The sequence below is a fragment of the Bufo gargarizans genome, chromosome 4, assembly GCF_014858855.1.
Source record: "Bufo gargarizans isolate SCDJY-AF-19 chromosome 4, ASM1485885v1, whole genome shotgun sequence".
Classification (NCBI taxonomy): Eukaryota; Metazoa; Chordata; class Amphibia; order Anura; family Bufonidae; genus Bufo; species Bufo gargarizans.
The window spans coordinates 34919938-34937222 of record NC_058083.1 but is presented as its reverse complement, the minus strand read 5'-3'; the positions used below and the strand labels follow the sequence as shown (position 1 = coordinate 34937222).

At 43.0% G+C, this 17285-nt stretch overlaps 1 protein-coding gene across 1 annotated transcript in view; it reads right to left on the bottom strand.

The window, feature by feature from the left end:
• The window catches only part of LOC122935166 (cysteine-rich venom protein DIS2-like), a 35076-nt gene that overhangs the window by 15169 nt on the left and 2622 nt on the right, over positions 1 to 17285 (bottom strand). Inside the window, exons 2-3 of the mRNA XM_044290931.1 lie at positions 13788 to 13942; positions 5089 to 5180 (exon numbers count right to left, since the gene is read on the bottom strand). Of these exons, the coding sequence (XP_044146866.1) occupies positions 5089 to 5180; positions 13788 to 13942 (247 nt within the window). The remainder of the gene's footprint in view (positions 1 to 5088; positions 5181 to 13787; positions 13943 to 17285) is intronic.

Here is a 17285-nt window from a genome sequence, read left to right as displayed (position 1 = left end):
AAATAGATAGCCAGATGGTGTTAGGTGTCTGTAAAAAAAGGCCTGAATTAGAATTCAATACATTGTGCCAAATAATATTTTTCTTATTGCTGTGAACGGTAACAATGAGGAAAACATCTAGTAAGGGACGCGGACGCGGACATGGTCGTGGTGGTGTTAGTGGACTCTCTGGTGCTGGGAGAGGACGTGGCCGTTCTGCCACAGCCACACGTCCTAGTAATTTACAGCGATATTTGGTGGGGCCCAATGCCGTTCTAAGGATGGTAAGGCCTGAGCAGGTACAGGCATTAGTCAATTGGGTGGCCGACAGTGGATCCAGCACGTTCACATTATCTCCCACCCAGTCTTCTGCAGAAAGCGCACAGATGGCGCCTGAAAACCAAGCCCATCAGTCTGTCACATCACCCCCATGCATACCAGGAAAATTGTCTGAGCCTCAAGTTATGCAGCAGTCTCTTATGCTGTTTGAAGACTCTGCTTGCAGGGTTTCCCAAGGGCATCCACCTAGCCCTTCCCCAGCTGCACTGACGCACAACCACTTATGTTTCCTGATGATGAGGACATGGGAATACCACCTCAGCACGTCTCTGATGATGACGAAACACAGGTGCCAACTGCTGCGTCTTTATGCAGTGTGCAGACTGAACAGGAGGTCAGGGATCAAGACTGAGTGGAAGACGATGCATCGGACGATGAGGTCCTAGACCCCACATGGAATGAAGGTCGTGCCACTGACTTTCACAGTTCGGAGGAAGAGGCAGTGGTGAGACCGAGCCAACAGCGTAGCAAAAGAGGGAGCAGTGGGCAAAAGCAGAACACCCGCCGCCAAGAGACTCCGCCTGCTACTGACCGCCGCCATCTGGGACCGAGCACCCCAAAGGCAGCTTCAAGGAGTTCCCTGGCATGGCACTGCTTCAAACAATGTGCTGACGACAAGACCCGAGTGGTTTGCACGCTGTGCCATCAGAGCCTGAAGCGAGGCATTAACGTTCTGAACCTGAGCACAACCTGCATGACCAGGCACCTGCATGCAAAGCATGAACTGCAGTGGAGTAAACACCTTAAAACCAAGGAAGTCACTCAGGCTCCCCCTGCTACCTCTTCTGCTGCTGCCGCCTCGGCCTATTCTGCTGCTGCCGCCTCGGCCTCTTCCTCCGCCTCTGGAGGAACGTTGCACCTGCCGCCCAGCAAACAGGGGATGTACCACCAACACCACCACCTCCGTCACCAAGCATCTCAACCATGTCACAAGTCAGCGTTCAGCTCTCCATGTCACAAACATTTGAGACAAAGCGTAAATTCCCACCAAGCCACCCTCGATCAATGGCCCTGAATGCCAGCATTTCTAAACTACTGGCCTATGAAATGCTGTCATTTAGGTTGGTGGACACAGACAGCTTCAAACAGCTCATGTCGCTTGCTGTTCCACAGTATGTTGTTCCAAGCTGGCACTACTTCTCCAAAAGAGCCGTGCCTTCCCTGCACAAACAAGTATCCGATAAAATCAAGTGTGCACTGCGCAACGCCATCTGTGGCAAGGTCCACCTAACCACAGATACGTGGACCAGTAAGCACGGACAGGGACGCTATATCTCCCTAACTGCACACTGGGTAAATGTAGTGGCGGCTGGGCCCCAGGCGGAGAGCTGTTTGGCGCACGTCCTTCCGCCGCCAAGGATCACAGGGCAACATTCTTTGCCTCCTGTTGCCTCCTTTTCCTACTCGGCTTCCTCCTCCTCTTCTTCCACCTGCTCATCCAGTCAGCCACACACCTTCAACACCAACTTCAGCACAGCCCGGGGTAAACGTCAGCAGGCCATTCTGAAACTCATATGTTTGGGGGACAGGCCCCACACCGCACAGGATTTGTGGCGGGGTATAGAACAACAGACCGACGAGTGGTTGCTGCCGGTGAGCCTCAAGCCCGACCTGGTGGTGTGCGATAATGGGCAAAATCTCATTGCAGCTCTGGGACTAGCCGGTTTGACGCACATCCCTTGCCTGGCGCATGTGCTGAATTTGGTGGTGCAGAAGTTCATTCACAACTACCCCGACATGTCAGAGCTGCTGCATAAAGTGCTGGCCGTCTGTTCGCGCTTCCGGCGTTCACATCCTGCTGCTGCTCGCCTGTCTGCGCTACAGCGTAACTTCGGCCTTCCCACTCACCGCCTGATATGCGATGTGCCCACCAGGTGGAACTCCACCTTGCACATGCTGGACAGACTGTGCGAGCAGCAGCAGGCCATAGTGGAGTTTCAGCTGCAGCACGCACGGGTCAGTCACACTGCGGAACAGCACCACTTCACCACCAATGACTGGGCCTCCATGCGAGACCTATGTGCCCTGTTGCGCTGTTTCGAGTACTCCACCTACATGGCCAGTGGCGATGACGCCGTTATCAGCGTTACAATACCACTTCTATGTCTCCTTGAGAAAACACTTAGGGCGATGATGGAAGAGGAGGTGGCCCAGGATGAGGAGGAAGAGGGGTCATTTTTAGCACTTTCAGGCCAGTCTCTTCGAAGTGTCTCAGAGGGAGGTTTTTTGCAACAGCAGAGGCCAGGTACAAATGTGGCCAGCCAGGGCCCACTACTGGAAGACGAGGAGGACGAGGATGAGGAGGAGGTGGAGGAGGATGAGGATTAAGCATGGTCACAGCGGGGTGGCACCCAACGCAGATCGGGCCCATCACTGGTGCGTGGCTGGGGGGAAAGGCAGGACGATGACGATACGCCTCCCACAGAGGACAGCTTGTCCTTACCTCTGGGCAGCCTGGCACACATGAGCGACTACATGCTGCAGTGCCTGCACAACGACAGCAGAGTTGCCCACATTTTAACGTGTGCGGACTACTGGGTTGCCACCCTGCTGGATCCACGGTACAAAGACAATGTGCCCACCTTACTTCCTGCACTGAAGTGTGATAGGAATATGCGCAAGTACAAGTGCACGTTGGCTACTGAGAGCATTCCCAAATGTCACAGGGGAACAAGTGGAAGCCCAAGGCGAAGGCAGAGGAGGAGCAAGAGGTCGCCAAGGCAGCTGTGTCACGGCCAGCTCCTCTGAGGGCAGGGTTAGCATGGCAGAGATGTGGAAAAGTTTTGTCAACACGCCACAGCTAACTGCACCACCACCTGATACGCAACGTGTTAGCAGGAGGCAACATTTCACTAACATGGTGGAACAGTACGTGTGCACACCCCTCCACGTACTGACTGATGGTTCGGCCCCATTCAACTTCTGGGTCTCTAAATTGTCCACGTGGCCAGAGCTAGCCTTTTATGCCTTGGAGGTGCTGGCCTGCCCGGTGGCCAGCGTTTTGTCTGAACGTGTATTCAGCACGGCAGGGGGCGTCATTACAGACAAACGCAGCCGCCTTTCTACAGCCAATGTGGACAAGCTGACGTTCATAAAAATGAACCAGGCATGAATTCCACAGGACCTGTCCATCCCTTGTGCAGATTAGACATTAACTACCTCCCCTTAACCATATATTATTGTACTCATAGAATGTGTCGGCAGATAAGAACCATTTGGCCCATCTAGTCTGCCCAATATATCTGAATCCTATGAATAGTCCCTGGCCCTATCTTATATGAAGGATAGCCTTATGCCTATCCCATGCATGCTTAAACTCCTTCACTGTATTTGCAGCTACCACTTCTGCAGGAAGGCTATTCCATGCATACACTACTCTCTCAGTAAAGTAATACTTCCTTATATTACTTTTAAACCTTTGCCCCTCTAATTTAAAACTGTGTCCTCTTGTGGTAGTTTTTCTTCTTTTAAATATGCTCTCCTCCTTTACCGAGTTGATTCCCTTTATGTATTTAAAAGTTTCTATCATATCCCCTCTCTCCAGGGCACTTCCTCATTTAATCCTATTTTTATTTTCATTTTACCATTATATTGCGGGGCAACCCAAAGTTGAATGAACCTCTCCTCTGTCTGGGTGCCGGGGCCTAAATATATGACAATGGACTGTTCCAATGTTGGGTGACGTGAAGCCTGATTCTCTGCTATGACACGAAGACTGATTCTCTGCTGACATGAAGCCAGATTCTCTGTTACGGGACCTCTCTCCTCTGCCTGGGTGCCTGGGCCTAAATATCTGACAATGGACTGTTCCAATGTTGGGTGACGTAAAGCATGATTCTCTTCTATGACATGAAGACTGATTCTCTGCTGACATAAAGCCAGATTCTCTGTTACGGGACCTCTCTCCTCTGCCCGGGTGCCTGGGCCTAAATATCTGACAATGGACTGTTCCAGTGTTGGGTGACGTGAAGCATGATTCTCTACTATGACATGAAGACTGATTCTCTGCTGACATGAAGCCATATTCTCTGTTATGGGACCTCTCTCCTCTGCCTGGGTGTCGGGGCCTAAATATCTGACAATGGACTGTTCCAGTGTTGGGTGACGTAAAGCATGATTCTCTGCTATGACATGAAGACTGATTCTCTGCTGACATGAAGCTAGATTCTCTGTTATGGGACCACTCTCCTCTGCCCGGGTGCCGGGGCCTAAATATATGACAATGGACTGTTCCAGTGGTGGGTGAAGTGAAGCCAGATTCTCTGTTATGAGACCTCTCTCTTCTGCCTGGGTGCCGGGGCCTAAATATATGACAATGGACTGTTCCAGTGGTGGGTGATGTGAAGCCAGATTCTCTGCTATGGGACCTCTCTCCAATTGATATTGGTTAATTTTTATTTATTCTATTTTTATTTGTATTCATTTCCCTATCCACATTTGTTTGCAGGGGATTTACCTACATGTTGCTGCCTTTTGCAGCCCTCTATTCCTTTCCAAGGGTGTTTTACAGCCTTTTTAGTGCCGAAAAGTTTGGGTCCCCATTGACTTCAATGGGGTTCGGGTTCGGGACGAAGTTCTCGAACCCGAACATCCAGGTGTTCGCTCAACTCTACTCATTTGCTTTTGTGTCATCCACAATTTTTAACTACCCATTGATGGGGCGGTAAGAGGATTTTTTTTTTCTCAGTATAGATCTGTAGTTTTTACTAGCATTACTAGAGATACATACATTTTGATCATTTGATATGCCGAAATTTTTACAGGACTTACGCTGGGCAGTAGTGGCAAACAACTAGGAACATGCCTAAGTTTTCACAATAAGCAGCTGCACATCCTACTTGGTACGAGTTCGCCCAAATCACCTTAACAAAGACAAATGGAACATAAGCAGAAGGTGAAAGTAGCATCTTATGGGTTTCTTTATGGTATACATAATCTGTCTCAGAAAATACATCACTATCAGAAGAATTAACTATGATACATAGAATCTATTTATGGTACAGTATAATATACAGTATAGAACAAATCCACAATATTTTAGAAATGGGCATCAAAACTGAAGGACAATTTCAGGTGACTACCTCTTGAAGCTCATCAAGAGACTGCCAAGAGTGTGCAAAGCAGTAATCAAAGCAAAAGGTGGCTACTTTGAAGAACCTAGAATATGACATATTTTCAGTTGTTTCACACTTTTTTGTTATGTATATAATTCCACATGTGTTAATTCATAGTTCTGATGCCTTCAGTGTGAATCTACAATTTTCATAGTCATGAAAATAAAGAAAACTCTTTGAATCAGAAGGTGTGTCCAAACTTTTGGTCTGTACTGTATGTGTGAAATTGTTGTGAAATGTGTATATTTGTGTAATGTGAATCTGTGCTACAGTGAACAGTTTAGAGGTAATTTTTACATTCAGGTCCATAAATATTGGGACATCAACACAATTGTGACATTTCTGGCTCTATACACCACCACAATGGATTTGAAATGAAACGAACAAGATGTGCTTTAACTGCAGACTATCAGCTTTAATTTGAGGGTATTTAGAAATTACAACAGTTTGGATATGTGCCTCCCACTTGTTAAGGGACCAAAAGTAATGAGACAATTGGCTTCTCGGCTGTTCCATGGCCAGGTGTGTGTTATTCCCTCTTTATCCCAATTACAATGAGCAGATAAAAGGTCCAGAGTTCATTTCCAGTCTGCTGTCTGCTATTTGCATTTTGAATCTGTTGCTGTCAACTCTCAAGATGAGATCCAAAGAGCTGTCACTATCAGTGAAGCAAGCCATCATTAGGCTGAAAAAACAAAACAAACCCATCAGAGAGATAGCAAAAACATTAGGCATGGCCAAAACAACTGTTTGGAACATTCTTAAAAATAAGGAACGCACCGGTGAGCTGAGTAACACCAAAAGACCTGGAAGACCACGGAAAACAACTGCGGTGGATGACCGAAGAATTCTTTCTCTGGTGAAGAAAAAACCCTTCACAAAAGTTGGCCAGATCAAGAAAACACTCCAGGAGGTCGGTGCATGCGTGTCAAAGTCAACAATCAAGAGAAGACTTGACCAGAGTGAATACAGATTGTTCACCACAAGATGTAAATCATTGATGAGCCTCAAAAACAGGAAGGCCAGATTAGAGTTTGCCAAACGACATCTAAAAAAGCCTTCACAGTTCTGGAACATCATCCTATGGACAGATGAGACCAAGATCAACTTGTAGCAGAGTGATGGGAAGAGAAGATTATGGAGAAGGAAAGGAACTGCTCATGATCCAAAGCATACCACCTCATCAGTGAGGCATGGTGGTGGTATTGTCATGGTGTGGGCATGTATGGCTGCCAATGGAACTAGTTCTCTTGCATTTATTGATGTGACTGCTGACAAAAGCAGCAGGATGAATTCTGAAGTGTTTCGGACAATATTGTCTGCTCATATTCAGCCAAATGCTTCAGAACTCATTGGACGGCACTTCACAGTGCAGATGGACAATGACCCAAAGCATACTGCAAAAGCAACCAAAGAGTTTTTTAAGGGAAAGAAGTGGAATGTTATGCAATGGCCAAGTCAATCACCTGACCTGAATCCGATTGAGCATGCATTTCACTTGCTGAAGACAAAACTGAAGGGAAAAGGCCTCAAGAACAAGCAGGAACTGAAGACAGTTGCAGTAGAGGCCTGGCAGAGCATCACCAGGGATGAAACCCAGCGTCTGGTGATGTTTATGCATTCCAGACTTCAGGCAGTAATTGACTGCAAAGGATTTGCAACCAAGTATTAAAAAGTGAAAGTTTGATTTACGATTATTATTCTGTCCCATTACTTTTGGTCCCTTAACAGTGGGAGGCACATATGCAAACAGTTGTAATTCCTACACTGTTTACCTGATTTGGATGTAAATAACCTCAAATTAAAGCTGACTGTCTGCAGTTAAAGCACATCTTGTTTGTTTCATTTCAAATCCATTGTGGTGGTGTATAGAGCCAGAAATGTTAGAATTGTGTCGATGTCAAAATATTTATGGACCTGACTGTATATGTGTGTATCAGTGTGCAATTATTGTACATACTATTTATATAAATGGTATGCTAATTCTATTTATATGCATGGCATAACAGTGTTATAAACATTTATTATATAGTGGTAATGCTTATTTGTACTATATACTACACAAATATGGGGAGGAAGTATAAATAATTTAGTTAAAGGCTATATAGACACCTTCAAGTGAAAATTATTCTTATGATTGCATTTTACTTATTTTAAAATAAGAATCTTTTGTCCATTGGTCTTTATTAAAAAATAAAAAAACAAAAAAAAATTTGTTTTGTGATACATTAGTTTATTTTCAGACTGTCCCTCCTGAGTTCCATCAGCTGAGGGATTATGTGAAGCCTATGTGAAGCCTCATCTCTAATGCCCTGACCTCATGAACACTCATTATGGCTAAACTTAAACTAAAGTTTCACATGAGCAGTCAGCTGACAGAACTCAAAGAGGGACTGATTTTATACCCCATCTATCACAAGAACTTCCCCAAAAAAATTATTAAGACCAATTGAAAAATTATTTTTAACCCAAAATTAGTGAAATGCAATCTAAAAAAAAATGCTCTAAAGTGTCCATTCATAACCTTTAACAAAGTTGTCCCAGTTGGCTTTACAGGACAGGAAAATGCTGGACCGTCCTTCATCTGGACCGTCCGTCATCTTGGTGTTGAAGAAGGAAAAAGAGGTAAGCGATATGGGGGCATATAGGCCCATATCGCTTCTAAATACAGATTACAAAATTTTTGCAAAAATTCTTGCCAATTGCCTCAGGATGGTCATTGCCTCTCTGGTCCACCCTAACTAGAAGGGATTCATCCCAGGGAGGCAAATACAGATGAGCCTCTACATGGTTTACTTGAATCTCTTGGTTGGAGAAGGTGTAGACCGCTCCATCCTGTCTTTAGATGCCACAAAGGCGTTTGACAGGATCGAGTGGTCTTTTTTGTGGTCCACCATGTCTCACTTCGGATTGGGGAAGGTATTTATAGAAATTACCCAAATGCTCTGTGAGCAGCCCACTGCTCGTATAAATATTAATGATATTAACTGAACCCCGGTTATGATGCGGCGAGGGATGAGACAGTCTCCCCTCCTCTTTGCCCTATTTATTGAACCGCTAGCCTCCAAGATCCGATCAGACTACCACATAGACTGCTTTGGGGTTGCAGGAGTGAGCGATAAAATAAGCCTCTATGCTGATGATGTTATTTTGTTTTTGGATCAGGGATGGAAAATCCTCCCTTACGTGATGAAAGCTATAGAGGAATTCGGCAAGTTATCAGGTTACCTGATTAACTGGGCTAAGTCATCACTCCTCCCGCTGAACTGCAGGGCCATAGATGAGGGTAGTGGTGTCCGGGTTCTTTCCCCTAATGAAACATTGGACTATTTAGGGGTTAAGATTGGTATCCCTATAAATAGGTTTTACGACCTTAACTTGGCCCCGGTCCTGGACAAAGTTAAATCCAAAATTTGCGCTTGGCAGAAGCTGATATTAGCACAGACTGATCGAATAGCACTGGTTAAAATGATTATCTTGCCTATTGTGATGTACCCGATGTGTGCTTCCCCTATTTGGATTGATGATATCTTTTTCCATAGACTGGAGACTCTTATCGACAATTTAATATGGGGAAGGAAGAGGGTTCATATAAAACAAAGATATCTATGGTTGTCGGAATCAGAGGGTGGACTATCACTCCCTTTTTTTAAGGATACTTTTTATGTGCACAAATTCAACAATGCTGTAATTTTAAAGAGAGCCCACTAGCACAATATTTGTCACATGTTATTGATAAACCAATAGATAATATTTTCACTTGTTTGGAATCTGGTTATTTGGGTTTGAGGAAGTCCCTATTGATTCCTTGGACCCTACAGAGGGTTTGGAATAAGCTCAAGATAATACTCAAAGTTTCCAATAGAAACATAGAAACATAGAATGTGTCGGCAGATAAGAACCATTTGGCCCATCTAGTCTGCCCAATATATCTGAATCCTATGAATAGTCCCTGGCCCTATCTTATATGAAGGATAGCCTTATGCCTATCCCATGCATGCTTAAACTCCTTCACTGTATTTTCAGCTACCACTTCTGCAGGAAGGCTATTCCATGCATCCACTACTCTCTCAGTAAAGTAATACTTCCTGATATTACTTTTAAACCTTTGCCCCTCTAATTTAAAACTGTGTCCTCTTGTGGTAGTTTTTCTTCTTTTAAATATGCTCTCCTCCGTTACCGAGTTGATTCCCTTTATGTATTTAAAAGTTTCTATCATATCCCCTCTGTCTCTTCTTTCTTCCAAGCTATACATATTAAGGTCTTTTAACCTTTCCTGGTAAGTTTTATCCTGCAATCCATGTACTAGTTTAGTAGCTCTTCTCTGAACTCTCTCTAGAGTATCTATATCCTTCTGGAGATATGGCCTCCAGTACTGCGCACAATACTCCAAGTGAGGTCTCACCAGTGATCTGTAAAGCGGCATAAGCACTTCACTCTTTCTACTGCTTATACCTCTCCCTATACATCCAAGCATTCTGCTGCCATTTCGTGCTGCTCTATTACATTGTCTTCCCACCTTTAAGTCTTCTGAAATAATTACTCTTAAATCCCTTTCCTCAGATACTGAGGTCAGGACTGTGTCAAATATTCTATATTCTGCCCTTTGGTTTTTACACCCCAGGTGCATTATCTTGCACTTATCCACATTAAATTTCAGTTGCCAGAGTTCTGACCATTCTTCTAGTTTTCCTAAATCCTTTTCCATTTGGCGTTTCCCTCCAGGAACATCAACCCTGTTACATATCTTTGTGTCATCAGCAAAAAGACAAACCTTACCATCGATGCCTTTTGCAATATCACTTATGAAGATATTAAACAAAATTGGTCCCAGTACAGGTCCCTGTGGAACCCCACTGGTAACATGACCTTGTTTTGAATGTTCTCCATTGACTACAACCCTCTGTTGTCTGTCACTCAGCCACTGCCTTATCCACTCAACAATATGGGAGTCCATGCTCAATGACTGCAGTTTATTGATAAGTCTTCTATGTGGGACAGTGTCAAAAGCCTTACTAAAATCTAGATATGCGATGTCTACTGCACCTCCACCGTCTATTATTTTAGTCACCCAGTCAAAAAAATCTATAAGATTTGTTTGACATGATCTCCCTGAAGTAAACCCATGTTGTTTTTCATCTTGCAATCCATGGGATTTTGGATGTTCCACAATCCTATCCTTTAATAGGGTTTCCATTAATTTGCCTACTATTGATGTCAGACTCACTGGTCTATAGTTGCTCGATTCCTCCCTACTACCTTTCTTGTGAATGGGCACGACATTTGCCAATTTCCAATCTTCTGGGACGACTCCTGTTACTAATGATTGGTTAAATAAATCTGTTAACGGTTTTGCCAGCTCACCACTAAGCTCTTTTAATAATTTTGGGTGTATCTCATCAGGCCCCTGTGACTTATTTGTCTTCACTTTAGACAGCAAACTTAGAACATCTTCCTCTGTAAAGACACATGCATCAAACGATTTATTAGTCATCCTTTCTAGTGGAGGTCCTTCTCCTTCTTTTTCTTTTGTAAAAACTGAACTGAAGTATTCATTAAGGCAGTCGGCTAGCCCTTTATTCTCTTCTACATACCTTCCATCCTTAGTTTTTAATTTAGTTATTCCTTGTTTTAATTTCAATACTTTTGCCTTTACCCCTCTGTGGGAGAATAGGAATCTGGTGGAATTCTTTAAAATCACAAATTTCACTTACTGGCTCTGTAAAGAAGTTGTTAACGTGTGTCACCTATTTTCTTTGGGGCACTTCAAATTATTTTCGGAATATCATTTCACGGAGAGTTCACCATTAGATTTGTTAATGTATTTAAGTTTAAAACACGCATACGAGGCCACTATTAACAAAACTTATATTTTGCCACGGGAGAACTTATTTTTTGATTATTGTTTTGCTTTAGAAGAGAGGGTTAAGATAGCCAGATTGTATTCTAAACTTCAAACGACATTGGCAACTGTATTTAAGAGCCCGGGCAAATGGGAGCAGGAGTTGCACTGCCCACCATTGCACTGGGATAGTATCTATATAAATGGTAGGAAGGCCACAATATCTAATGCCCATAGATTAACTCAATTTAAGATCTTACATCGATTGTATTATACCCCTAAATTCCCGCAAAATAAAGGCCGCGACTGCAGCTGTCCGAAATGTGGATCTCCGACCGTGGATTTTGTTCATCTACTTTGGGACTGTAGCAAATTAAAAAGGTTTTGGGACCAGGTCTTTGTAACCTTAAAAAAGGAGTCCTCTTCTTATTATTATCCTGGGGCTTTGACGGTAATGCTGGGATACTTTGCTTCGGATACTTTAATTTTGGCTCAGGAAAGACAGATCTGGATGAGGGGTTTGATGGTGGCTAAAGTTATCTTAATTAAAAACTGGGGGGCTGCCTCCCCCCCTTCACTAAATGAATGGATACAGTATTCTCGACAAATTAAAATATATGAGGATATGGAAAAGAAACGGAGAGCAGCACGTGAGACCAGTTAGATACAATGACGACAGCCAATAGGGGGTGAAGGGAGGAGGATATAGATTGTTTTGTTTAGTAATTTGGAGCATATTTTGATATGTATAGTTATGCAGGATATTATTTTCTTTTTTTCTTTTTCGTTATGTCATTGATTATTTGTTATAATGTATATCCTGTATTAGCTGCCTTTTTTACTTGAATGTACTCTTTTTATTGTGAATTCAAAAAAGGAAAATAAAAGTTAAAAAAAAAAAAAAAAAAAAAAGTTGCCCAAAAGAATCATTTAAACCGTCCTGGACACATAGTGCAGCACACTCCTCATCACAACTTATCAGCGCTATATCCGGAAACGGTGCTGTTTGAGGGATCCTGTCTCTATTCATGGGATGCGCAAGTATCATTGGCTGTTTATCATGATAGCAGGAGTCTGATTTTCATACCTGTGTGTGTTATGAAAGAGGGGGCCAGATGACCTATTGGCCATAGTGATGAGTGACTTTTTTTTATTGGTATATCTGTGCTTATTGCATAATAGGGGGTCAGATGATGTACTGGCCAGTACAAATGGTGAGTGGTTTCTTGCAGTATTGGCTCACTATATTTGTGTTACCACTGCTTGAGGGTAGCACTATTGACAGTGACTTTTTCATGGTCCCCTGATGAGCCCTTAAATTATACAGGGCGAAACACATTGGGACCACAGGACTATAATATTGGAACATTGAGTGAGACTAATATGCAATGAGTTGCTAATTATTGGCGACTGAGTACATTTTGCTTTATTATGAGTGGAAACAGTATCCAACATTTTATTAGTGACTAATTTGTATATCTATGACTGTGGTTTTTGTTTTTGGTATTTAAGTTAGGTCATCCAATAAACTTGCTCTATGCCACACCACCACGGTGCCCCCCCCCCCCCTCTTGTTAGGGTCATCCAGGGGCATTCAGGAGGTTCCTGAATACGGGATCGCCCTTGTCGGGGCGGCCATTCTGTTTGCAGGAAGGGCCTACAGCATAGGGGCAGGATTAGGGTAAGTCTCCATTTAGGGACTCTGTCTATATCTACATATTAGCCCTAATCTTCACAGCCCATTTGTTATTTTGTCTATGTTTATTACCTTCTTTACATTGATGGGGGGGGTTACCTTTTAATGCATATTTATTAAAGGCTATGTTTTATTTAGGTGGTAGTCTGTGAATTGCCCAAGTATACGTACTGCCTGCAGTAACTGTACCCTCTGACGAGTTATAGTCTTAGCTGTGATTTCCCAAAGAATCAATGATAAGTCCCCCAATTGGCTTAGAGGAGTTATACTCACCTCTTTTTCCAGTGCCTGGAATGTCTGCAATGCTGATCTTGTCCGCCTGCCACTGATTATTTAATAATTGCAGGTACGTATGTGACAAGTGAAAGCCAATTACTGTCCTTGGTGGTCCACAGCCGAGGACACTGATTGGCTGCAGCATCACATGCCATATACTTGCATGTGTACTGTGTATGCCCTCTGGGTGGTATTGGTAAGCTAGATAGACAATGTTTGTCGCATTTTTGTATGGTTACTACAGTAGAAGCTCTTACTGCCTAAACTTCTGTTGATTACTGAGAGGTAGAGTATAGGGTACTGTTTGTGTTAATAAAAAGTTCTAGAAATAAATAATGAACACATTATAAAGCTTTCCTGAATGTAAAAAGTGGTATTTAATTGGAAAACAGAGTCTGCTTTTTTCCACCATGAGCTGTGTATGATATTAAATCTCATTCAAAGAAATAACACTGTACAAAAATGGTAATGTTTCCCCAAAAACAGTCATTTCTAACTCAAAGAGAATAAAAAGTAACTATTAAAATATTTTTTTTTTTACCTGGGTAATATGGCCAACAATTTTACCTGGATCCCTTTTACCTCCTCCGTAAATAAAGTATTTATATTCTGTATTCCATTCTCCAATAATTTTTTCCCAGGAATCTTTACTAGTTGAGAGGTATAAATTTTCTCCACAAGAAAAAAGTTCTGGATCTAAAAAGAAAGGTTATGAGTGTTTTGGAAACCTTTGAATATTTCGACTTGGAGCTTCAATTTAAAGGGTTTGTCTCAACATGGACAATGGGCAAATATCACTAGGATATACCCTCATTGTCTTATAGATGCAGGTCTCACCGATGGGACCCGCACAGATATCGAGAACGGAGCCCCGCAAGGTGGTGGCTGGAGGACTCTGGTCTGGCTACCACGAAATCGGCTTCCCATAGAAGTGAATGGGAGCGTACCCTGCATGCCTGGCCCTCGCTCCTATTCATTTCTATGGGGCTGACAGAAATAGCCGAGCTAGCGCTCGGCTATTTTTTGCTGGCCCCATAGAAAATGAATGGAGGATGGCTGCACATGCGCAGTGTGCCCTCCTTTACTTGCGGGGCTCCGTTCTCGATATGGGTGCGGGTCCCAGCTGTGGAACCCACACCTATAAGACAAAGGGGGCATATCCTAGCGATATGCCCCCATTGTCCATGATGAGACAACCCCTTTAACATGGAGTGTATATTCAGAGCTTCAACAAGCAGAAGCAAAATTTTATGACAAGTCTCTTCCATTATGTACCATTAGTAACACTTTTTATGTTATGTGGTAGAGGGGCTTTACTACTCTTTATACCCCAGGACCAAGTGCAAACTGCTACTTTTCCACTCTCTGCATCAGGTTGAGAAGAGCAAATTGATTGTAAATTTTTTTTTTTTTAACTTTATGCACCTATATAGCGCTACTATATTCTGCAGCGCTTTACAGACATTAGCATCCAACTGTCCCCAATGAAGCTCACAATCTAAGTTCCCTATCAGTATGTCTTTGGAGTGTGGGCGGAAACCAGAGTACCAGGAGAAAACCCACGCAAACACCTACAGAGGGAGTAGCAAGCTAGATCAGCCTATTGCTCATACAGAGAATTAGACTAACAGCATGGCATATATAGCAGAAGCTGATTAAAACAGCCTAGCAACTGCACACAGGTCAAAGGGAGGGTTTAACCCTTTCAATACTGCAGAATAAGGTGAAGTTCAGTTATAAATATCACCAGGCCCACTTCTGGAGCTAAAGTAGTGGGCTGCGGTGGGAATGGGCTGTCGATGTAACCCATCACTAGATCTGTAGCTACTTTAAATGTAAGTCGAATAGATGTATCCACCCTTATCTTATCTGGAATTAGATTAAGATTAATTAGATTAACTGCAATTTCTGATTAAATTAATTTAATACCACAATCTGCTAGCCAAACCCTTGTCAGGCTGCAATTTACAACACAATAACTGGGTGGCTGGACATAGGCGCACACAAAATTGACATCTCTTCTTGACAAAGTATAACAAAATCATGTTGTTTTGTAAAGTTTACTATGTTAAGACACATATATCTACGTCACAGTTATAGACAAACACAACATAACTAACCTAATAAGGCACAAATATTTTTTACCAGTTAAGTTTCTTTCATTATGTTAGTAAATGTTTTAATTAGAAAGTTTTAAAGAATTACAAAACAGACACAAGACAAAAAGAACATATAAGAAGCAAATGTTTGTCCATAGAGGACAGGGCATGGTGTGCTTCATAATATAAATATAAGAAGACAAAATGTTATAATGGAAACAAATGGCTAATTGTATTAATGCGGTCAACCATGACCGTGGTACAATTCAGAGGTGTGGAAGTGAAAAATAAAAAGAAGAAAGCTAGGAATTCGAAAGGGCAGGATGTCGTCGTGATTAGCTGCCCCGACAAATTTATCTTCATTTACGACAGTTTCTGGCACAAATGAAGCCAGAAATCTATGGCAGCTCTGAGCTGTCATAGATGTCTGTTTAGGCGCACAGACTGCAGGAATATGTGCCAAATTTTTTAATGAGGCATGGGCCTCCCTCCTCTGGCAGTGCAGGGGATAACAAGAACAGTGCAGAACATGCCAGTGTTGATAAATCTCCCACTTAGTGTAAAGCAGAGGGGTTCCTTCAGGGGCGCAGCTATAGTGGAAGCTGAGGAAGCGGCTGCTACAGGGCCCAAACTCAAAAAGGGGGCACCCAGAAGGAGGACTAAGATTTTACTGTCAGTGCCCCCCCCAACAGTATTATACAATGGCATTATACACATTGACAGTAAATACAGTGACATGACATACAGTATATATGGCCTTGTCTGAGAGAGCTATCACAAGTGGGGGGTTGCACGGTAGGAGGGGGTTGTAAAGAAGTTGCTAGGGTTATAACATTCCAAAATTTGCTGTGCGAGTGAGTGCCATGTTTGCCTATAGCTCCAGCGGCGTACATGTATGGCACTGGTAGCGAAAGGGTTAAACAAGCGGGGAGTCGGACCCCTGCAGATCTGTTATTGATTACCTACCCTGAGGATTGGTCATCAATAGAAAAAGCATACAACCCCTTTGTTCTGCCATACACATTGATGATCTATCGTCAGGATAGGTTATCAAGATCAGATCTTCAAGGTCCGAAACTTGGCACCCCCGTCAATCTGCTGTATGAAGAGGAGGCAATGCTCAATGTGAGCGCTTCTTCCTCTTCATTAGACCGCACGTCGTCTCGGAAGTGCAGTGTAAGGACAAGTACTTGTCCCATTCACTTGAATGGAGGGAGTACTTGTAATTACATTATGCCGCATCTCCACAAGAGCTGTTTGAAGAGGAGACAGCGCCCCATGTGAGCACTGCTTTCTGGTCGTTACACTGTATTCAGCTGATTGACAGGAGTACCTGGTGGCGGAGCCCCGTTGATCTGATATTTATTAGTGATGAGTGGCAGGGGCAATATTCGAATTAGCAATATTTCACAAATATTTTGTAGAATATTCATCATATATTCATAAATTCGAGAATTAGCTATTATTTTCTTGATTGCGAAAATCGGCAATGTAATATTCGCATAAAGCGTGCCCAATACAGACGTGGGTCACTTTTGCTACATTTTCCAAGCTGCTAGAAGTTTTCTGTGACCGGAGAAAATGGTTGGCACGGCAGAACATTAAAAATGGCTTTATATGCAGAGTGCTCCAATATATTCGCGGTTGCACTAATCAGCAATTAATGATGCACATATTTTGGTGCAATACGTGAAACTTCACATTTTAGCAGGTCTGACTACATATTACTGATTGGTGCACTAAGTGTTGTTGTGACATCACAGCACTATGTATGTAGCATGTATGTATGGACAGCAGAGAAACAGTAATCCCTATCACACTACCTAACACCCTGCACTGGAACCTATCAGATCCACTATATCAGGATATAACCTGCACTGACTATCTCCTACTGACTATCTGTATTATATATACAAGAGCTATATAACTATCTTTACACA